This window comes from Pristis pectinata, chromosome 10 (assembly GCF_009764475.1).
Source record: "Pristis pectinata isolate sPriPec2 chromosome 10, sPriPec2.1.pri, whole genome shotgun sequence".
Lineage (NCBI taxonomy): Eukaryota > Metazoa > Chordata > Chondrichthyes > Rhinopristiformes > Pristidae > Pristis > Pristis pectinata.
In genome coordinates, this window is record NC_067414.1 from 33,158,265 (window position 1) to 33,182,914 (window position 24,650).

General features: G+C 39.8%; 2 protein-coding genes across 7 annotated transcripts in view; one reads left to right on the forward strand and one right to left on the reverse strand.

The window, feature by feature from the left end:
• si:ch211-278j3.3 (E3 ubiquitin-protein ligase RNF19A) overlaps positions 1-4,964 on the reverse strand; it is a 65,683-nt gene extending 60,719 nt beyond the window's left edge. The window contains exons 1-2 of one of the 6 annotated variants that reach the window (XM_052025108.1): positions 4,900-4,920; positions 4,510-4,571 (exon numbers count right to left, since the gene is read on the reverse strand). The gene's annotated coding sequence lies outside the window, so the exon portion shown is untranslated. The other 5 variants (XM_052025106.1, XM_052025110.1, XM_052025107.1 and 2 more) reach the window with 5 other exon arrangements.
• A 401-nt stretch (positions 4,965-5,365) lies between these two features.
• The window catches only part of LOC127575443 (zinc finger protein 836-like), a 33,323-nt gene continuing 14,038 nt past the window's right edge, over positions 5,366-24,650 (forward strand). Inside the window, exon 1 of the mRNA XM_052025320.1 lies at positions 5,366-5,705. Coding sequence (XP_051881280.1) covers positions 5,666-5,705 — 40 coding nt within the window. The 5' untranslated portion in view covers positions 5,366-5,665. The remainder of the gene's footprint in view (positions 5,706-24,650) is intronic.

Sequence of the window (24,650 nt, forward strand, 5' to 3'; positions counted from 1 at the left end):
CATTTCAGGTCAACAGCCTGTCATTAGACCTAAAGAAATTAAAATAAAAGCACATTTTAAGTTGAGGAGAGTGGAGAGGACAAAGGGAATGCTTGTAACAGATAGGAGATCATGAAGAAAATGATGTGCTGTGCTGGCTGAAAGAGGATGGTGAAGGCTCATTAATCTCAGCTAATCTTACAGGTTGATGCTCTTTCATCAGAACTGGCCAATTTGGACACAAAACAGGAAAAACCGGTTACCTGAAACTGTTGAATTCAGATTTGAGTCCCGAGGGCTATAATGAAGATGAGACATCGGAAGATGAGATGGTGCTCCTCAAACTTACATCGGGCTTTGTTGGAGTGATGCAGGAGGACAAAGGAAGAGGTCAGAGTGGGAAAAATTAAAATGGCTGGCAACTGGAAGCTTAGGGCCACACATGTTCTGAACAAAGATATTCTGCAAAGCCATCACCTATTCTGTGTTTGGTTTTCACAATATAGAGACAACAACACCTTGGGTGCTGAATGCAGTGCATTAGATTGCTGCTTTATCTGGAAGGAGTGTTTGAGACCCTGGCTGACATGAAGGAAAAAGGGCAAAGGTAAAGAGGCAGATGCCATGAGAATGGGAGCGGCTATTCGTGGGGCAGTGGAGGAGATCCAGGGAAGTGATTGCAGAGTCTCCTCGAATAGCTTGAAGGAAAGAGGAAGATGCGTGCAGTGGTTACACCTTGTTGAAGCTCTGCTCATTCATTGTTGAATGAAAGGTGACGGCAAGGAGGAAGAGAAAGGGGGAGTACTGGGTAGAGATGCAAAGGAGGACAGTGTTGGACCAATGAATGATTCACCCTGGCACAGAAGTTTGTTTTGCAGAATTTTAAAGATGCACGTGAGAAATTTTAAAAATTGACAAACCACATGGTTCAACATGCCAAGTATCATAAGTCTGTCAACTACAGTATTAGCTGGCCAAAAGTTCCAAATGATAACACTCAGGGCAAATGGGCACCTCAGTAATATTTGTGGCTTGTCATGATTGATGTTATGGATCAACTGCTGGTTATAGTAATCACCAACTTAGGTCAAATAAAAATGAAAATGAAAACTCTGGATTCTGCAATAAAAGTTGAAAATTCACCAACAGTAGATCAATATATTTCAATACAGACCAGAGAGCAGCCTGTGACTGGGAAATGTTGCAGAGTATACAAAAAGTGAACTAATATTTTTGTTATGTTCCAGGAACATTGCACAACGGTAGCTCTGATACAAATGCCACTTTGCTTTTTGAAGTATTGATTCAAATATTAACAGATTTAAAGTTTGTCCTTTTTGTCTTTCTCACTGAAATTCTTGCACAGCTTTCCTGCTGGTTCCCACGTAACTTCTAGCCCAAAAAGAACAGCAAGCTAATTATCCAGAACACAACAACAAAAACAAGAATTGGATAAAGTACAGGTTGACATCCAGTTTTCCAATCCTTTCCTTCATGGAAGTTCATAAACTTAACCTGCCTTCAATGCTGCAAGTGCCAATAACTCTGCTACTGAAGAAAATTCGGAAGCCATAGGAGTCATGTGTTTTTATATCAGTGCACTAGGCTGCTTTTTAACCCCGAGGGGGAGAAACAACAAGTATTGACGAAACTTAACAATGTTTCCTTATATTTCATCATATCATACTAAGAAAGGTTTTACCAATAGGCTCGTTTCTTGATTGCTGTTGCATTAAGGATCTTATACTTGGTTTTAGTTCAGCAGGACTGGAAAACCCAAGATCTTGTCAATCGCTCAGCACTTTTGCCCTTGGGGATCCCGTTTTCAGTGGTCTAAAGTTTAATCAATTCTCCTGCCTTGGATTGAAGATAAAAATGAGGCGGAGGAGATTATAATTTTATTCTCCAATCTATACTTTCAGACATCTATTCTGAAATGTACTAAATGTCCTGACTGACTATAAATTGCTGGGAAGTTTGCTGGAAATACTCACGCCAGGCAGATTCCAAGAGGTAAACAAAATGCTAATGGCACTGGAGCTCTTCTGAAATATCAGCATCCTGGATTTATAGCACATGGTGTGCTTATTCTCCAATAATTGATAAGCAGCAGCTACTATATCAAACCATTTTTCTGATAGACGTGTCATTCAATAATTTCACCATGACAACCACGAAGTTTTCTGTTTAAACTTGTACAAATCTCACTGAGCCAAACTTTTCAAAAGGAACCTTCTAATAATGATTCCCAACACATAACAGTTTTGCCAGTGAGGTTGAAAGGTGAGATTGTGACATTTCTACATTACATTCACTTGAATTGTGAAAGACATGCAGGAGAATAAAAATAAATATTGCCTTTTTAATTCTGCATTGTGTTCATTGATGTGAATATCAAGGTGAAGTACTGGAAGCTGCAGCAACTAAAATTTAAAGAAGAGTGGTTTAGAAGTCCAATGGATGAAATTTGAATATTACCAAGCAATAAGTTAATAAGATTACACATTAGTCAATCACCAAATGGCAACGTACATCAGTATCAACTGAACCAACATTTATGGAGAACTGTGCTAACTTGTAACTTTACAAAATATAAATTAAGATACATCTTTTACTTACCACATACAAGGCAAATGAAGACACATTTTACAAGAAGAATATGCAGAATCTATTTCTATTTAACTTTATGTTTAAATGGAAGGAACAGCTCTCTCAACAAGGAGACACAAGAGACTGCAGATACTGTAATCTGGAACAACAAACAAGATGCTGGAGTTCCTCCAGCATCTTGTTTGTAGCTCTCCCAACAAGTTATATTTATAAAGAGCCAATTATGTAGATAAAGGCTCAGGGCGCCTCAGCAATTGGGGGAGAGAAGAGGATAAATGGTATGTAGAATGGCAAATATGAAATTGTTACGGGAAACGAGCAATAACTAGAGATTTAAAATCTACATTCAAAACTATAGGTTTTAAATTCAAAGGATCAGGGGCAGAAAAATCAGGCCTAAAGAACAATAGGTGACAGATAAACCATTAGAGGAACAAAGGGTGGGTGAAGTGCAGAAGGTGGACTCCAAGGCAACACTGAGGTCATGGAGAGATTTCAATTTTAGATGTTAAATAGCAGAGGTTAAGAGAGCTGGGAACAACTACAGTGTGGGGCCTTACAGACAAAGAGGAAGTGTTTTGGATTGGTGGAAACCATTAGAAGACTGAAGAAGACCAGTTGAAGAGTTCAGAGAACCCCATTCAGTGCCGTATATTAACTCAGAATTGTTGAGTAACCCAATCCAGTAGACAAGGAAGGAGGAGGAGACAGGGGTGCTCGTATTGGTGGAGGAGGTGGAGTTACAAAGACACACCATCACAGAGGTGGAAAAAGTTAGTATATAATGTTTACTCAAAGTATTTCCACCCAAACAATAAACATAATTCATCAGTAAACAGACATGCTCATCGTGTACATAACTGTAGAAAAAAAATGACAATTAGCAATTAAATTACTAAACAACAGGATTTCTATGTACTCAAGCCACAGTTTGCACATTGTAAATTCATTATTAAGCATTTTCTGCCCAATCATGCTCCAAATAACAGGGATTTGTAAATCACCGGATAATAAAATCTTCAATAAGACTTGCCTTTGTTCTGTTCTACAATATTACATACCATTTGCCAGCACAAAATGACATGAAAATAGAGTTGCTCATAAGCATCAATAGAGATCTTCAAGATCTTCAAAGACCTCATTGTCTTATTCCAGTTTCCCCAAAATATTACCCACTGAAGCATTTTCTCTTTCTCCAGTCAATGGTTTGATCAAAAATGTTAAGTGATGAGAATTGATCTGCATTTAGTATTGCGGCATATTGGTAATGAAATACAAATGAGCTACTGTCCATTCATAAGTTATACTTTAACAAGTGTCTTCTTAAATTGAACTTTTGCTCCTAAAACAGGATGGCATCTGCCCCTCATCATTACTTTATTGAAAAGAATTTAAGTATACTAGACGAGAGGGAGTTATACAAATGATGCAAGAAATCAGAATGAAAGTCCTAAACTCATTCAGCATTCTGTGGAGAGTGAGAGTTAAGGTTTCAGTCGATGACCCTTCATTGGATCACTGACCCAAAATGTTAACTCTAGTTCTTCTCCACAGAATGCTGCCTGACCTGCTGAATGCTTCCATACTTTGTTTTTATTCCTATTTTTTAGCATCTGCAGTATCTGCTTTTCAAAGAAAAAGGCTATTTGCACAATTGCTTCCATTTCTTTTTGCATTCTGAATTATATATTTATTCTGAATTATAATTATATTTATCTACTAGGAGCAAACCATTATCCACCAGAGCAATTTATTATATTCCAGCATCCAGGCATTACTAGGAACTTCCTACCAGCACTCGTTCACGAGGTTGAATTAAAGATATTAGCCTCTGCAAAGACAGACTTTCAACCCAGAGCCTCCATGACAAACTCAATCCAAATAGCTTATAGAAGTTAGAATCAGATAATTTTAACTCACGGAGGCTCCTTTGCTGTATTCTACCCTCCGACGGAAACCCTCGTACTGCAGAGACTGGTGGGCTAGAGCGGATCGAGCAAATGGAATATCAAATTGCTTTTACCAAAAAAAACCTTGCCAAAGGCCCGTGTCGTCAGATCACGAACGCCAAATCAGAGGTTATATCAGTAACGTCAGTAAATTTTGACGGAGACACGCGAATAAGATCAGATTGGGTTTCACCAGATTGTCCCCAATTATTATAAGGGGGGGGGGGGTGGGTTCAAGCTTTTCCCAAAGCAAGGTCGGAGGTTTAACTCAGAGGCACCTTGAAGCATGAGTTTAATTGCACCACTAGGCCTGCCATTAGCGGGCAGAGACAGCGCAGTGACAGGCCTGTTGGCCACTTACCCCCAACTGCTGCCTCCTTCGTCTGTCTGCCTGCCTGCCAGCCCCCAACAGCTGATCCAGTTCCGGTCCCGACCCACACACGCGAGAAAAACGTCACCAGAACCTGCGCACCCACTTACGTCATCACTTTCCGGGTAAACATTGCGTCCATCGAAGGTGGTCGTGACCGCGACGGCGGCCGACAAATGTAGTTGGGTCATTACAAAGAATACAGACGTTAATAAATCCAGACACCGGTATTAATTGTGCGATTATTTTACTTTAAAGAAATAGATTTCCAAGAGCTTCTGCCTGTGTTGCACTCTGGTAATTGTAAACAGTATGCCATTCCCGTTTATAGGCCGGAAAATATTGTAGAAATCATTTTATTTTTAGCAGCAAATGTTCTTAATGATCTTCGCAAAGCTTCCGTGGCGTGGCCGACAGCACCACTTGATGTCTGCAACGTAGGCCTATAACTTCCTTTGAGACTACAATTCCCAGAAGGCTGTGCCGGCAATCCGTCGACGTGTGCCGACGTCACGGCCGTCAGCGTGCCTACGTGGTGAGGTCATGTAGAGATGGGGAGAGGGAGAGGGAGGAAGTGATGGATTTCCTTCCTGCACTTAGACGCTCAGGGACTGTTGTTTCATTAATGGCTGATAGTTTAAAGCAGGAAGTAGATGAGGTTTAAATTCACTTTTTTCATGTTAATGAATATTGGATGCATGCGAATGTTGCTTTTTCAACTCAACACGTTTCAGGGAAAATTTAAGCTGAAGTGAAAATGCCCAGGAGGAAACAGTCTAATCCTCAACCTGTGAAAAGTAAGTAGTCATTGCAGCGTGTGTGAATGAAGAAAAGAGAAGCAGGCGTGGGATTACTTCTGTGTCTCCTGTTAAACTCAACTCTGACAATGCAAGCTTAATATTGCTATGTTAAACACGGGAAAAGTCTGAAGTAAGCCGTCTTAACTCATTTGAGAGGAAATGTTTTCCATTTCCCAACGTCACTTCTAAAGCGTTTCTCGATTGCACCTGCTGTCTTTTTCCTTGTTTGCATCACTTTCTATTTTACTTATGGTGTTGCTGATGGAGGCCCGTAATGGTTTGGTGTGAGTCAAAGCTGGGTTGTCGAAGTTTAAAGTTGGATTGGCTTAAGTAGCTCAGTAACATAAGTTTTCTTCAAACGTATCTTTTTTTTAAATTTTCTATAAGATCTTTTATTAAAGGGGAAAATCAGGCAATGGATAAGTCACGATGCCTAAGACTTTGCTTGGCATTGAGGGCTTTAGTAGAGATCAGGTTAGACAATTTAATTGACTTGCGTAGCTAATAGGGGTGGTGAGAAGATAGTACAAGATAACTGATTTTTGAAGCAATTAGGAGATGTTGTAACTCTAAGCAAACTTGCAACAACAGACTAATGAGGCTATGGTAGTATTTTTGATTTGCCATATTGGGAAATGAGGAGCCAAGTCGCTGATGGCTAATACTTAGGTACAGCAAGAAATTAAGAAAGCTAATGGTGTGTTGGTTTTCATTATGAGAGGATTTCAGTACAGCAGTAAAGATGTCTTGCTGCAGTTATATATGGCTTTGATAGACAGTATATGTGCAGTTTTGGTTTCCTTATGGAAAAGGATACATTTGCCATAGCAGGTGTGCAGTGATATTTTAACAGTCTGATTCCGGGGATAGTTGGTATGCCACATGAGGAGAGATTTGGATAGATTGGACACATGTTCTCTAGGGATCAGGTGAATATGAGGTGACTTCACTGAAGCTTACAAAATTCTTACAGGACTCGTGTGGATGCAAGCAAGATGTTTCCTCTGGCACAGTGGTCTGGAACTAAGGGTCACACCCTTGGATATGGGGCAAGATATTTAGGATGGAGATTTCTTCACTTAATAGTGATGAGTCTTTGACATTATCCTGCAGGGCTGTGGAGACTCTGTCACTGAATTCATTAAAAATAGATTTCTGAGTATGAAGCGAATCAATGGATATGGGGATAGTGCAGGAAAATAGAGCTGAGATATAAGATCAGCCATGGTCTTGATGAATGGCAGAGCACAGTTGAAGGGCCAGATGACTTACTGCTGCTGCTTCTATGTATGTGGGCAGCTGAGTTTTTAATATATTGGGAAAACAAAGAGGAAATTATTAAGTAAGAAATTAGAAAACCTGAGTCAAACAGCCCCATCGTTGGTAAGATTTTAAAAAAGTAACGTGGGTTTATTGCGTGAATTAAAGTTGTCTGAATGATGCACAGGGACCAAGGTTTGAAACTTAATTTGGGTCAAAACAAGGTTTCAGTCTTCAGTGAGTGGCTGACCACGGTAAGGCAGTTGAGGACTTTTTTTCATGTTGATAAAAATTATGGCTGGTCTTTCTAAACTTTTGGTTCATTTGGGATTTTTTTTATAATTGTCCACTAACTTTCTGCTCTGAGTGGGCTGTTGCAGCTGCAATGTTTAACATAGGTACATAATGGTATTAAGCTATTCAGCTTCCTGAATATATTTTGATATATTGATAATCAATATATTGATATATATCATTGATCCACTCTCTGCATGTTTCCCTCCAAATCCTTAATACTTAACATTCTGTAGCCTTTCAGAGGAAGGGACTCGAGAATACACCACATTTTTGTGTGCAAGAAGACTTCCTGATTTCACTTGTGTTGTCGCTCCCACTTTTAAGGTTGCGTTCACTTGCTCAAGATTTCTTCACTGGAGGAAGTGGTATCCATGAATCAATTGTGCTTGTTTATCATTTCAAAGCCCTTAATTAGATCACAAATCTCAAGGGAATAGAAGGCAAGTTTATGTAACCTGTCATATTGTAACCCCTTCAGCATTGATTTTGTTCTGGTAAATCATCCTGGTAACACCTATCTAGTATATTTTGTGACTTTCAGTGTCCTAAGCTCAACATGTCCAGGTTGAGTTTGACCAAGGCTATTTGAGTTCACTTTCAATCGTTAGCCCCTCAAGATAAAGATTAACTCTCCTTAAATTTGTTGTTCACTTATGCTTTTAGTTATTTGTGGATGTGGACCATAAATTCATTTCTCCACCTTCATCACCAATCTCTTGTATTAAGCAAATACTCCAGTTTAAGACTGCTCTTATGACTTTTTTAGCTCATCTTAGCAAGTGGTCATTAAACAGAATCTAGCAGTGCTTTGCTTTCCTGTGCTTTCAAAGTGATGATGCTGACTTCTTGTGCCACTCAATAGAAATAAATTCTGCGAATGGAAAGATTCCATTTTTGATCTGCACATTGCACTTGGTTCATCTTAATCAGGTGCTACAAATCATTACTGTCGGGTTGGGCCAATTTCCTGATATTTTTACTCCTGATCTCTGTTGAGTGACCTCTGCTGGAAGTGCAGCAGTGGAGTCTGTGAATGAGACTGAGATTGGATTCAGCTGCGATGCTCTTTATCCAGCAGCCTGCCAGTGCTCGTTGTCACACTTAGTGCTGTGAATAATGTCACTTAGCAAAGTGCAATACTGCCTGTGAAATCAGTGCCTTTAGGAGAGGAGGGCAGAAAACAATGCTGCTAAGGTACCTGAGCAAATCTATTGTGGAGCTTCAGGACTTGATCAGAGTCAGCTGAACTTATGATCTAAATGGTTTTTTTGTAACTAGTTTTCCCCTCATTATCAGGATAGTATTTGTCTATGATCATGTGTATAGTATGAACAAATACAGGTATTGGAGTATAAATGAAATAAGAGACTGCAGATCCTGGAACCTGGAGCAACAAACTATCTGCTGGAGGAACTCAGCGATTGAGTGGCATCTGTGGGAAGGAAGGAATTGTCAATATTTCGGGTCAAAACCCTGTATCAGGATTTCCAGCAGACTTTGTTGCTTGGAGTATAAGCATTTATGTAGAAGTAATTTCATATCACATTTATAAGCAGCTAATATGACTAGTACACAGAAGTATTATGAAGTACAGAAATTACAGATTTTTGTCATTGAACAAATCTAAAGGTAGTAATATTTCATGGTAATTAGACTGCTGTGCAAGTGTAAAGTGCTAGGAATTCAGTGATCAGGAACTGAATGAGAAATTGATTGAAGAGATTAGTGATGGGCATTCATTGGGAAAGGCATAGCAGGGTCAACATGTATATTGAACAGACAGCATCAATCCTTGAAGCAGAGGCTTTAGCTGTTAATTTGCATGGATAACCTTATGTAAATTCATCAAATTAGCAGATGAGAACATCAGAGGACATGAAAAATATGTTGGTGAATGAAACGGTAGATGGCTGCAGAAAATCTTTTGAGAACTGCAATTTGAATTAATACATGCTTTACTTAACTGAAAGTGTGAATGTTTTGCTTGTATGTTTTTGTCCTTTTTTTTGGAAAAGGACACTTGCGTGCTTCTAAATATGATATAAAAGGAAAGCTGGGTAATGTTTTAAAAAAAATGGATATGCAAAATAGATTTTGTTTTTGGTGTTTAGTCATGTCATTTGTCTCCATGCAAGTAAGCACTGTCTGCTTGACACACTTATTTTGTTTAAAAGCCAAGGTAAGGAGATCCAGAAGTTGTATTCAGGAAGGATAATTAAGATCAGTGCTATGACATCAGAATTGGAAGAAGAATAATAAGATTCTTTTAACAAGCTTGTAGAGTTCAAACAGTGTAAATTGGGCTCCAGTCAGTTAGAATCTCTTGGCTGTATTCTTCACTCCAAAGGTATTATAACTAAATTCAAGGGCATTCATTTTGTGAAGTATTCCTGACAAGTGAATCGTCAATTGTTACTGAATGAGGAAAGAGTTTATGTGAAGTTTTCTTCACGCAGAAAGTTGTTAGTGCATGGAATACTTTAGCCTAGGGAATGATTGAGAAAGGGACTACTTGCTTCTTCTCAGGAAAGAGTGCTTAAATGGCTGAGGCAGAGAAAAGTACAGGGAAAAGACAGGGCAGGGGATTCATTCCAGTTTCTTCTAGAAAACACCTGATGCTATTGCAATCAGGTGAATAGCCTCTGACTGACTTTTAAACTATTTTGAGATGTGTATTGTGTTGATTTCAATGCAATGTGGTGTTCATGTTAATGAAAGTATTTGCATGTTTATGATTTAAAATGCGTCAGATATTTGATAGGAAAATTTTAGTTTGATGTTGAATTGAACTTTTGGCTTTGGTTGCTCATAATCTGGAGAACTGCAAGACCAACAACAGGAGATATTATGGGATTAGAGAAGCCAAACAGCTCTGAGTCTTTTGCTTTATTAAAAAATCATGCACATCCTCTGGGAATTTCCTAAATGACCATTTACCAAGATAGGAAGTTCTTAGCATGGTGAATGGGGAAAATAAAAATCTGAAATTTCATTTTGCAGCAGCATGGAAGTGTAGCTGTCAGCGTGACACTATTACAGCTCCAGCGATCCAGGTTCAATTCCTGCCGCTATCTGTAAGGAATTTGTACGTTCTCACCGTGTTCTCCAGGTGCTCCGGTTTTCTCCCACATTCCAAAGAAGTACAGGTTAGGAGCTGTAGGCATGCTGTGTTGGCACCGGAAGAGTGGCGATACTTGCGGGCTGCCCCCAGCACATTCTCAGTAACGCAATAAGACACATTTCACTTTTTTTGATGTACATGTGACTAATAAATATCTTATTAAAGAATGGAATGAAATTGTGGAATCATTTCTGCATTTCAGTCTTGACTGGATGAAGTTCCCATAAACGTAGCAGGGCGAAGGCCATGTAGTGCAAGAAACTTGAGATTTTAGCATTGATCATTGTCCTCAATTCGTAAGATTCTGTGGCTCATGTCCTACCATACTGTGCTCCAGTATTAAACTGTCATAGACTTTAATTATGCGGTTGTATTTGGGAGCTTCTTACATTTTCTTTGAAAAATCAACTTTATTCAAAAATTATAAAAGGTCCTCCCCAGGTTACGACTGCCCAACTTGTTTACAGCCCGGACATCCGAATGAGTGTTTGGGATGTACACTCCATAGACAAGTTGGGCATTATGGATTTGCGTGGTTGTAGGCATCTTCTGCCATGTGGGAACTTGATTCATGACCTTATTTCTGACTTGCAAACTGGGTTATGATCAGTTTACAATAATGGAAGCCTGCCGTAACCTGGAAAGCACCTGTGCTGGAAATGCAATACAATGTATGTCTTTCTTTGTATTCATGGTGTCATCAAATTAATACATTCATTCTGCCATCATACCAATATATTTACAATGCATCAAAGCCATTCCTATTCCCTCTTTCAGCAAGAAACCCATGAAGTGTTTGCAGGGTTGTTGCATATGACCCTGCCCTCAGTATTTGGTGGTGGGACCCTAGATTGCAGTACATTCCCATAAAGCCTTTGCACTGGCTGCACCAAGCGACAGTGTGTCCCTGAGCAAATACTCCTGTAGCCTGTAAAGTATCAGTCAGTAGCATTTTACTTATGGACATCTCATTGCACTGGAAGAAGTTATGGGCAGACTGATGTGTCTTTCACTAGTTGATTATCTTCAGTGGCAGTTCATGTTTGTCTCAGAATGTTCCATTGATCAATTATGCCTCTATTATGCAGCTGCTCAGGATGAACCTCTCAACAAGCTCCTTGCATCTGTTACTGGACCTTTGCAAATGCACAGTCCACAAAGAGGTGAACAATTGTCTCACCCTCATTGCAGCCATCTCGAGGGAAGTGTGTGTTGGGTGTGTGCAGGAAGGATCTGACGAGGGCCCCTCTCACTGCCAGCCAAATGAGGTCTCGGTGCTTGTTGGGGCAATGAGGCATCCTGCCAAATGGCTTTGACAGTCTGCTCGAGAAACCATCCCACAGGATTTGCGTCCTTCTCCTGCAAGGTCTTCGGGACTGTCCTTACTTTTCGTTGTATGCTGGACTTGTGGTCAAAGGCGTTTTTCCACAGAAACCCTGAACAGCAGATAATGCAGCAAGGTCCTACTGAATGGAACATTGCGCAGCAATGGGGCCAGGCCCTTTGTTTACAATACCAAGGACAGGTAGAACCTTAGAACATAATGGAGCTTATCACGTATTTAAATAAAGAGACCTGGGATCAAATATTTAAATGATTTACTTGAATCACCTTGTATTTCGAGAGCTACCCCTTGGTAAAGGCAAACATCAATGATAAAAGCTGCCATCAATTTTAGTGTGCCAGCACTACATTTAGCCATCCTGAGAAAAAGGGTGCTTGAAAACCAAGACCTCAATCTTGGCACAAAGCTCAAGGTCTACTTGGGCAACAGTGATCCCTTTCTCTAATCCATGACTATATTTTGCAAATAACTGTTACCACATCCTTTCCAAAAGTTTCAATTTTTAACATGCTCCCTTTCCCCTGCTTCTACTATTGTCCTCTCTTTAACCTGCCCTTTCCTTCTGACATAATGGATTACACATTCTTCCTATTGTCTCCAGTTTCAGTCGTGTTTCTGTTGCATCCACATCGAAACAAGGTACACAAAGCTCTGTAGCTTCTCAGTTCATGGTTTTACTTTTTGATTTCTGCTACCTTTTGTGTGTTTGACTACTTCGTACACTCCACTTTCTTTAACGTCATCCAGCTTTATGGCATAGTTCTCTCTTGTTCAACGTCAACATCGTCACAAATAAGTTCTTGTGTATAAATTGGCCTCTACTATTATGGGGTATTGTCCTTGCATCCTTCCTATTCACAATTTATTTAATTTATTTGCTCGTCACTGGTAAAGATACCTGTAAGTACAAAGATATCTTGCACTTGCATGCTGATGGTCATAAATTGTACTGCTTAGTCTTCTGTGCATGGAGCTGAATGATAAAGGTTGTGTGAATTAAAATTTGTCCATTGACATTTAAAAAAAATGCACTTTCCAATGAATCACTGAGGGCTTTGTAGACATAGGATCACCACCATCAAATTTCTGAATGGTCCATGAGCACTACCTCAGTACTTTTTTTTTTGCACTATTTATTTAACTTGTAGTAATTTTTGTCTTTGCACTGTACTGCTGCTGCAAACAACAAATTTCACGTCATATAAGTTGGCGATAATAAATCTGATTCTTTTCTGTGTCGCACTCGAGTCACCCACTTGGGCTCTGCTTTTATATATAAAAGGCATTGTGTTAAGGTACCTTCTCCCATTTTGGTTGGCTATCCATTAAGCATGTGTGAAGATGCTTCTATGTTTCAATCAGATGTTCACTATACTCAGAAGAGGTAATAAAGGAAGTGAAAGAGTATTCTAGTGAAGATGTTGGCTAAACAGTGAACAATTTTAATTCTTCAGTTGAGACAGGATGACTGTGAATGCAATGGACTAAAGGAGCTGGCCTTGGAGGGTGACCTGATGCCGGGGCAAGAGCTGGAATCTGAGGGTTCTGAGAGGGTCATGAGCTTGGAAAAAAATTCAGAAGATTTGAAAAATGCTTTTTTTTAATCCCCAAAATGTAATTGTGGGTGACATGAAAGACTGCAGATGCTCGAATCTGAAGCAAAAAAAAACTGCTGGAAGAACTCAGCAGGCTGAGTCGCATCTGTGGGAGGAAAGGAATTGTTGACTTTTCATCAGTCTCGATGCAGGGTTTCAACCTGAAATAGCGACAATTCATTTCCTCCCACAGTTGTTCCTCGACCCGCTAAGTTCTTCCAGCATTTTGTTTTTTGCTGTGATTATAGGAGTCCTGTTTCTCTGAAACTTGATGTCAGTGAGTCAAAATAACAGGATGGGAGCATTTATTGGCCTTCATAGACCAAATGTTTAGATTAACGGCCAAGCCTTTCATGTTGTTGTTACTCACTTTGATTATTCTCTGGGTTAGTTAAATACCATTGCATTTTCTCATTTCCAGAAGGAAAAGAAGGTGGAGATTGGAGAATAATGATGGTTACAACTCTGAAGCTGATATAAAAATAGCTTGGAGAGCAGCAAGCTGAAGCTGCATTCCCTCCCTGCCTCCACTATATAAAAAGTTACAAAAACACTGGCACAGGAATGTTGATTCAACAGAAAAAAACTCCACTGTAATTTTGCCATTGTATGCTGTATTATCTTTGTGGAAAATTTATACAAGTAGGGTGGGACCCATATCTCTAGGGCAGGGAAGAACTGGCAGTTACACACACTTCATTGTAAGCATTGCTCCTTTTACTTAGTTGAACAAACTGCATTGTAAGATGTGAATGTAACCCACCATTCTGAATGAAGGAAGCTTTGTTTTGTGTACGTTGGGGGATTGGATGCCATTCAACTCATTTTCAGGTGTTCAATTAAAAATGGATTGATGGAAGAATCGGCTGCTTCACTATCACTTGAGAACACCCACCCAAGTGCAGTCTTACTTTGACTTGCCCCAGGACCATCCTATTTAGATGTCAAATGTGGTTATGTATTGAAACATATCAATTCAGTTTGCCATTCATTAAGTTAAGTTGGTTGGTATTGGAATATAATATTGAGCTCAAATGGATTGATTTAAATGTGCATAGAATTCCCAGTTTATCATGGTATTGAGGCTCCATTGAGTCTACCTAGATGCTGAAGAATTGGAGAGTAGCCAATGCAGTGTCTGTATATGAAAAGGAAAACAGCTGAATCTGGGTGGTAATAGGTCAATTAGCTTAACATTTGCAGTAGTGGAGAAAATAGTGGAGTCAATTAAGATTGAGTCAGATAAAGAGAAATATAAGTATTTACTTAGATCTTAGTATTGCTTGATAAACCTTATGGAATTGTCAGCAGTGATTTTAAAAAGTCAGGGTAGATGAAGGGAATTCAGTGGTTAAGAATAGGTGTGGGCACCTTAGCACCTTGAATCTGTTCGATCATTCAATGAGATTGACTTTTTTCACCCCACATCACATCTGTCTTGGTGTCTTACCCTTAATTTTTTTTTATTAACAAAATTTATCAATTTCAGGCTTTAAAATTTAGAACTGATCATGCATCAACTGCCTTTCGCGAAAGATAATTCCAAACATAATTATCTTTTCCATGTGGAGGAGTTTACTAATTATGCTCTTAAGGCCAAATCTTCCCTTTGTCTGACGTTTCATAACTACCAGAACTAGTTTATCTTTACCTATCTTATCAGTTCCCCTTAATTTCTTGGGGGAAAAAATATCAGTTAAATGTCCTTTTTAATCTCCTGGGAAGATAACTTTGTGTGTTATCCCTCTTTGTAATTTAACCTTGGAAGGTAGATATTGTTCTACAAAATTTAACCTGAATTCTCAAAGGTTAATGAATCCATCATAAAGTATAATGCACAGAACTGCAGGTCTGCTTTAACTAAATTTTGTCTAGCGTAACTTCTGCCCGCTTGATTTCTAGTCCTCTATATATAATTACTACACTCCATTGGCCTTTTTGACTTATATTTTCCCGTATCTGTCCATGATATTTTGACAGTCTGGTTACATGAACGCCCACTTTCCTCCACCCCCCAACAAGTTTCATTGGAAAGCTACTGTTTTTGTCATATTTCCTAAAGACCTGGAAAGAGCCCCTTCAGCCTGTTGGCCCATCAAGTCTATTCCCATCTTCCCACTTAATAACCTATTCTGCTCCTATTTACATCAACGGTGCTGAGGTCGAGAGGGTGGAGAACTTCAAGTTCCTAGGAGTGAACATCACCAATAGCCTGTCCTGGTCCAACCACGTAGATGCCATGGCCAAGAAAGCCCACCAGAGCCTCTACTTCCTCAGGAGGCTAAAGAAATTTGGCATGTCCCCTTTGACACTCACCTGTTTTTATCAATGCACCATAGTAAGCATCCTATCTGGATGCATCATGGCTTGGTATGGCAACTGCTCTACCTGGGACCACAAGAAACTGCCTAGAGTTGTGGACACAGCTCAGTGCATCACTGAAAGCAGACTCCCGTCCATGGACGCTGTCTATACTTCTCACTGTCTTGGTAAAACAGCCAGCATATTAAAAGACCCCATCCACCCTAGATATTCTCCCACTCCCCACTGCCCCCCCCCCCCCAAAAAAAAATTGGGCAGAAGATACAAAAGCCTGAAAGCACATACCACTAGGCTCAAGGACAGCTTCTATCCCGCTGTTATAAGACTATTGAACAGTTCCCTAGTACGCTAAGCTGGACTCTTGACCTCACAATCTACCTTGCACCTTATTGTCTACCTTCACTGCACTTTCTCTGTAGCTGTGACACTTTACTCTGCATTCTGTATTGTTTTACCTTGTACTACCTCAATGTACTGTGTAATGAATTTGTATGAATGATATGCAAGACAAGTTTTTCACTGTACCTCGGTACAAGTGACAATATTATTCCAGTTCCTTGCAGATGTGTATCATCAAACCAAGCTGTTACCACCCCCCCCCCCCCCATTATGTTGTATGTAATACCACTGTGCTAATTGTGATGGGCACTAAACAGATTTGACAGCTTAAAGTCGGGCTTCACTGAGATGCTATGGTCCATCAGGTGTAGCAGAACTTCCTGATCCCGCATATCCCCCACTCCTCCAACTCTTCTCAGGCAAGGGCGAACCCTGGTTCAGTGAGGAGCACATCAGACTATGTTGGGAGCAGTGCTAGGCATACCTTAAAAAAAAATAAGGTGGTGATGCAAGTTTACATGCATGCAAAACATCCAGTGGACAGAGCTGAGTGATTTCACAGCCAACTGATCAGATCAAAACTGAGGACTGAGCCTCCTTCTGCTAGCTGTTTGTCTACCATCACTCATGACTAGATATATGTCGAAGGACCACAATGATGGAAGGGCCAACTATGTCAAAGATGGGGCTGAAATGTTTGCAACTGTTCAGTCAGAAGTCCCATCCCAAGTGAATGATCCAGCTCTATTTCTCCTAGCCTCTCTACCATTGCAAAAGCTGCTCTCCAGCCAATTAGCTTCACAGTATCTTAAAATGTTGGAAAACAGTTCTGTTTTAATCTCATTTGATTCACTGAACCTTTGCTTTTGCAGCACTTCTGCCACAGGGAACGATGCAAAAAGTTGATGTAATATGTATATGTACATTAAATGAAGTGTTTGAAGAGAAATTGTTAAAATTGATATAGCTTTGAAGGGCTAATCAGAGTCAAACTGAAAATCGAACAAATTGGAAAGCAGGGTTGTGCAATTATTTCCATTTTGCAGTTGAGGGAATTATTACTTTTCAGAGTCAATGGAATGGGTCAAACAGGATGTGGTTAAGCTAAAGGCTGAGACAGAAAGAAAATTTTTTGAATGTCTTGAGGCCTTATGAAAGACTTTGTAGGTACAATGTCTCATTAACCTGAAACAAATACGAGAAGACCTTTACCATCAAGTTTTTATATTACTGGTTGTCCTTGGCTGTGGAATTGGGTTTTCATTGTTAAATTGTACTTCCTTTATTGTTTCCTCTGAACTGGTGATGAAGCATTTACAACTGAGTGGTTTTCATGACTTTTGAGTCATCTGAGAAGAATATGTACAGAGTCACTCACTTGTAAGCCAGGCCAAGTCAATGTTGCTGATTCCTTTGCCTAAGTAAAGGGTGTGTATGCATGTTACAGATCAGTAACCTTTCAGGGTTCTATTTTACTTTTGATACCAACTCGTAAATTAATTTCACAACTCGACCTAGTTGGATTTGGGTTTTCAACTACTATTGTAATGTGCCATACCAATGTAATCTGCTATCAATTGCCCTGATCAGTAGCATTAATTTTAGTTCTTTGCCATTGTGCCTAGGTGAAACAAGCTGATCAGTTTAAGTACCTTGCAGCGGAGGGTACTACTGATGTTGGTTAGTTACCTTCAATGCATTTGACAGCTCAGCTGTTTCCTAAAGACGAACGGAACAAGAGAACCAGCATTTAAAGTAGTGATATTTTAAGTGGAGTACCAATAAGATTGGCCCAGTAGTTAACTGGTGAGCCATCTAAAGCAGTGGGTCAGCATGCAATGAAAGCCTATTAATTGGTCACTTCTAGTGATATTTTGCTAGAAGACCAAAGAGATTACTTCAGTAGGATCCTCTTGCAAGCTAGATGTTAATATCCAGTAATAGAGATGAAGGAAAAAAATGATAGAAATGAAGAGAAAGGCAGAAGCTTAAAGGAGGAGACAAGAAGATTAAAATCACTGTGATATCTTCAAAAACTAGATGCACAAGGAATAATGTTAACCAAACCGTCTGTTTCTTTTTGTGGAATGAAATGAAGAATCTGATCAGAGGAGCCCAAAACAGGACCGATGTTTTGAGTTGACCCTGAGGGTATAAATGGAGATCAAGGAAACTAAAAGGGGTTGACTGGGTAGACTCTGCAATAATTTTTGCTTGTGGGCAGGAGGTCAGTGGCAATCTGGTAGCTGCTGATGATGTCAGGTGTGGGATGCCTGCAATAAAATGGTAGCTGGGGCTGCAGAGGAACATGGAACCATGCAGTAACTGATTAATTGACAGCCCCGATTTAAAGCAATGGTGGAAACACTGTTAATTTCCTGCATTACCTGATGGGTGGGGGATAAAAAGAAAAGCCAGGATAATAAAATTCAGTAATTATAATTTTACACAGGAGGAAAGTAGCATTTTCTGTGAACAACTACATTGCCCCATTGGGATATTTGGGCTCAAATAAAAGAATGAATGACTTGCACTTGTATGGCACCTTTCATGTATCCCTTTCGGGATGTCCCAAAGCATTTCATACTATACTTTTGAAGTATAGTTACCATTTTAATTTAGGACATGTGCATAGTAAGTGCCCATAAAACAAAAATGATAATGTTTTGGTGATGCTGAATAAGAGATGCTTACAGAGATACTTATTTCAAATATCACCATGGATTCTTTCAGCCTACCTGAGAGATCAGCACTCCCTCAGACTCCTTATGGAATGTCAGCCATGAATTTTGTGCTTGAGTCTCTGATGTAGGACTTGAACTCACGGATGAGACATGTTGCCAACTGAGGCGCATCTGAGACCTCAAAATACAAATTTGCTTGGAAAACATTGGAATTACTAGTAAAATCAAAAATTAAGTAGGTACACCAGAAAACGCTGAAGTTGAGTTTATCGTCATACAGCAAATTCAGTTTAAAGTGAAAAGTTGCAGAGGAAGCAAACGGACGAGTATGACCGAGTAAAATAAGAAAAGACCTTGCTGTGCATGAGTAAAAGGGTGAGCCGATTGTATATGACAGTCAAGAATGATGGACGGTTGGGCATCTGAAGAAAATTACAGGCAGATAGGCAAATGCATTCTTAAAGTGTCTAACTCTTATAAACAATAGACTGCTAACAAGCTTAGGGACTTGGAGGATAGTTTTAAAAACAAGTTAATGAAGAATAACAGGCAGTTCGTGATGTTGTGATTCAGGTGTGGTATGTAAGCAAGCAGTGTTGGTTGTAAATAATTGGGATATAAAAGGCGACAAGATATCAGTTCCTGTGGATGGGAGAAGCCAGCAGGAAGCCCAAAAGCGGTCAATTTGAGAAGAAGCAATCCTGGTGGAAGCAAGTACATTGAAGAGGAATCTGTCAGGAAATATGCGAAAGCAGAATGTTTAAAAGCCACAGAATTGTGTAATTAGTGAAAAATAAATAATTTATCATCTTTAGCAACAATTGTGAAGTGCTCAGGGGTGTAATGAAAATTGATATCATCTGAGCAGCAGATTTTGCCCCTTCCCTCTCATTAGCCCAGTGAAGTTTTTCTTTATTGCCCTAGCCCTGAGCGAACATCTCCTAAATTTCTCTCATTTTCTCCCCAAGTTGCTTCGAGCTTGTCTTTGCTGAAACTGCTCCCTGTACCTTATTCAACCAAGTTGTTGCCCACACAATTCCCTAACTCCAGATGATATGTTAACAGTTCTTTGGACACTGCCCCCTTCTCCTTCAAATCTCTCTATAATTCCTCATAGTCTGTGGTGAATTGGCTGAACTCAAAGCAAGCAGCATTTAAGATTTTAGTGATTTTGGCCAGGAAGGTAAAGAATTAAGCATTGTTCCTCTTCATCTCAATAACAACAGCTGAAAGATTCATCTGTCCAGCAGATGAATCGGCAAGTGTATCCTAGGATATTGCGGAAAGCCTGGGAAGAAATTGCTGGGGCCTGGCAGAGATATTTGTATCATCATTAGCCACTGGTGAGGTATTCGAAGAGTGGTTAATGTTATGTCTTTATTTACGAAGGTGTAGCAGCTGCTACCGCGATGTGAAAGCAAGACACTAGTCGGTGGGCTGCAGAACAAAAACTGATTTATTTTCCCGCCTTGCGCGGGCCTTTTAAGAGAAACGGTTCCCGCCCACCGAAAACGGAAATGATGTATGCGCTACGTCATCAAACTTTTCCCGTGCGCGGGTTCTCCCCGTCGCTCGGGGAAGACGAAAGCCCAATGCCATCTTGGGCCTCACCGCTCCAACGACGCACGACCTGACCGCCGAGCCGGTTCGCTTGCTCGGATGGTGAGTCGCTACAAAGGGCTTCAAGGACAGGCCAAGGAACTACAGGCTGGTGAGCTCGAGGTCAGTGGTGTAAAAGTTTCTAGAGGGGTTTCTGAGAGACGGTAACTGCCTGCATTTGGAAAGGCGAGGGTTGATTAGGGGTAGTCAGCGTGGCTTTGTGTGTGGGAAATCGAATTTGAGACCAATTCAGTTTTTTTTTGAAGAAGTGACCAAGAGGATTGATGGCAGTGTGGTAGACATCTACATGAACTTTAGCAAGGCTTTTAACAAGGTTCCACATGTAGGTTGATCCAGAAGGATAGATCACATGGGATCCAGGATAAACTTGATTTTTCTAAAATGTTACATAGTTCAGTGAAATGTCCTGTATTTGGAGAAACACTTTATTCAGTTCTGTTCTCAGGTTTAGTTGTTATAAAGTTTCATTAAAAATGCCACAGATAAATAGCCTTCCATCCAGAGAACCTTAAAGAACAAGGATAAAGCAATTACATACAGACCAAGAGAGTGGAAGCAGAAGCAATTCTGAAATGTTCATCTATTTTTTTGTACCAGCACTGTGGCCTAACAGTGGACTGATCCACAGCTGGGTAGGATGGCTGGTCTAAACTTTAATCCAGAAAATTTCTTAGAGAACTTTGCTTTTGTGCAGGACAAGAAGCTGCCCAACTGCACACTTTCAGTTCATGATACCTGAACCACCTGGCAACATTCACAAAAATGCACATTTACCCATCTGAAAAACCTCATACAGCAAGTGCAGACTTGCATGAAGTGTATTCAGAGTATCCACTTTTCCAGCAAGCAATTCAGTTGTGACTTCAATTGCGCCTATAACCAGAGCACAAATCTCAAAAGCCAAATACTCCGACGTATAAATTGTCCAGCCTTCTCAACTGCTGAAAGTCATCCCTCTCAACCTTTTAAAATTTTAAAGTTTATTCCAGACATTTAACTTGGAGCTTTTGGGCATTGTGTGGCTCATTTTTAAAAGGTTAAACCATTAGTAATTTCCCAGTAAATATTGATGCAAGATGTGGAAGCTTTTATTTGCATTATCTTTTAAACAGGTTGGTGTTCATGAAAATTTGTGATAAGTAATTCATTGCTCTTAGTTTACAGAATCAGGCTGCAGCTTCAGACGAAAGCATCTCCACTCCCAAATACGAGAGAGGATGATTGTAGAATCGATTGTAGTGCACCTTGGGTATAGGGAAGAAATATTGTAATCATTTGTATCTGCCAATTAGAGTACTTAACCAAGATAGATAATTCTGGGAGAAACAATGTTAAATCTGAAATTTAAGTGTAATTTATGTGATTAGTGGGATCTACTGCCTTGTGTCTTTCACTTATTCTGGGGACTCTCTTCAGAACACTTTGTTGCATTGGTTTTAATAAGTGACATTGTGTGACAGTGATTTTAGACAGTTGTATTTATTATATCTGCAGTCACATTTGAATTGGAAGGGACTTTTAAATATGTTGTGAGGTGGTAGTTGAACATCAAAATGTGTAACTAAATTTGAGGGCAATGGTGAGGTTATAGATTGATATCTGGAAGAATCTAAGCTCACTTTATCCAGTGGTAAATTGCATATTTTTTTTTGACACTACACTTTGCTTAGACCAGTTGATTTTTGTTTCAATCTCTTTTCTACAGTATGCCGAATACTCGATAATGGCCTTTTGCCCTTGTTTTAGGTCTCATAGTGAAACCTGAAAATGCCAGTGTCCTGTTCAGGTTGTGCTTCAGAGTATGGCAGTAGTATTTCCTGATGTTTCTCAACTGTGGTATTTGTAGCTATTGATATTTTGCTGCATTGGATTTGTTTGCAAGAGACTTGTGTGCATTTACATTTTCAAATTATTATCAACTTAAAAACAAATTTAGATGGCATAATGTGCATGTGCTGAAGTAAGTAAAATTCTCCCAGCTCCCTTCCTTCAGTTGAGCCAAAGGGAACAGAAATTACTGTCCTCTTAATATGCTTTTATGTCATTAATACCCTCTTATATCATTATGATTCTGTTCCACATCGGTGTCATTTATTCTGATTCTTTTAACCTACATTTAAAGTAGGTGATTTAGTTTTCAGGGGTACAATATTTTCCTTTTTCCACACTGTTATCAGGATTGTTTCAAGGTTAGGTCAAACATCATAATATTTGAGGAAAGCTCTTTTGAAGTTGCCGTAACATGCTGTGGAAAATCTTTCCCTGACAAGTCAACCGATATTTATATATTTATTTGTTGGACTTCAGTCTATGTTGAACTGGGGGGAGATTAATGTTAAGTGCCCTTTCCCATTGCAGAATATGTTGAGACTGTCTAAAATTATTTCTGCAATATGGAAGCTGGCAGCTTTATCTAAGGAATGTGTGCAGGATTAAAACACACACCTCATTTATTCACAAGTCAGAATGCAGCCACCTCTGCCCTGTCTCTTAGATAGTTTCCTTCAACAGCAAAGTCAGGGTGCTGTAAACCTTATAATTTTACATGCAGGTAAAAATCAAAAAACTGCAGATGACGGAAATCTAAAATAAAAACCGAAAATACTAGAAATACTCAGCAGGTCAGGCCATATCTATGGGAAGAGAAACAGTCAATGTTTCAGGACAGAGACCCTTCATCAGAACTGAAAAGGAGGCAAAAGAAGCTTGTAAAATTGCAGGGAGATTGAGGAGGGGCTTGTCTCTGATAGGGTAAAACTGGGGTGACCATGGGGATAAGCTGTAAATATGGTTGTCTGGCCAATGAGTGAATGTAAGCAGTTAGAGAGTGGGAACACAGACAAAATTACCTAGATCAAAAAAATGTGGGAGTTGGGAAATTCAAAGTAGGAAGACATGTCCTCCAGTCCCAGAGAGGGGAAAAAAAAAACAGGCTGAGCTAATATTACATATGGATGACTGATACAGACCAAGAAATCAAGTTGCCAAAGGTTGTGGAATGTCACATTGCATCCAGAAGGCTACAATGTGCCCACATGGAAAATGAGGTCCTGTTCCTCAAGCTTGCATTGGGCCTCACTGTGACAGCACAGACTGATAGGTCAGAGTGGGATGATGAATTAAAGTGGCCAGCAATGGGAAGCTTGGGGTACCTACCCCCCCCCACTGCCGCGGACTAAACCTGGATTTTCCACAAAGAATCACCCAATCTGTGTCTTGTTTCTTGTAGAGGAGATCACATTGTGAACACCCAATGCAGTAGACCAGACTAGATTGGAAGAAGCGCAAGTGAGGCACCTCCTGTGGTTGATTGCAAGAGAAAGTGCCATAAGAGGAGTGGTTGGTGGTAAGGGAAGAGTGGGACCAGGGAGTGTTGAAGACAAAAGTCCCTGTAAAGTGCAGAAAGGGGAGGAGGGGGAAGATGTGTCTGGTGGTTGAATCTCTTTGAAGGAGTTGCAGAAGTAATGAAACTATTGAGTTCTGCATGAGTACAGGAGGCAGCACCAAGGCAGTTATCAATGTACTGAAACAAGAGTTGAGGGAATGAATCTAGGACTGTTCTATGTATCCTACAATTCAGTTCTCAGTCTAGTAAAGTTGGCTATTTGCCAGTTTGGAACTTTTGCTTTTTAACTTTTGTCCTTTTCTGTAATTATGCTGAATCCAGTTGAATATTACCACAACAATATTCCTTCACTGATACTACATCCACCTAGCAAGCTTCATTCCCTACATTAAATCCAGAGTTGCTGCCTCCTCTTGTTATATTTGATGAATACTGGCTGACAAAGAATGTTCTCCTGGATGCAGTTTTGGATATCCTGTGCCTTTTGCATGGTGTCCCATCAGTATTGAACTTTGAAAACTGGCTAAAATAAACAAGGCAACTTCAGGGGTCTTCTGAAGTATTGCCGTTGATCCAACTCCATATCGAATTCTCAAACTTCTGGATAACTCACTTTCTTTGCCTACATCAGAAATGCACATTTAAGTCATTGTCTATGATATTGGCTCAGATATTGTTTTCCTCCTATTAGCAAACCCTGACATGCGATTTGCAATAGAAATCACTTGTCATCCCATTAGCAACATTCCCACAGCAATCCTGGTCTCAACCCATCACAAATATTCCCTTTGTCCTATCTGTTTTTCCCCCAACCTGCTCTGCAACTTAAAACTAATTTATTTCTCTCTACCAGTTCTGATAAAGGATCTTCAACCTTAAACACTAATTCTTTCTCTTTCAACAAATGCTGCCTTACCTGTTGAATGTTTTCAGCATTTTTTTTTCCGTCAGCTTGCAGCATCTGCAGATTTTTTTTTTAGATTTTCTTTTTTTTTCTGTCCAGCAGTCAGTCT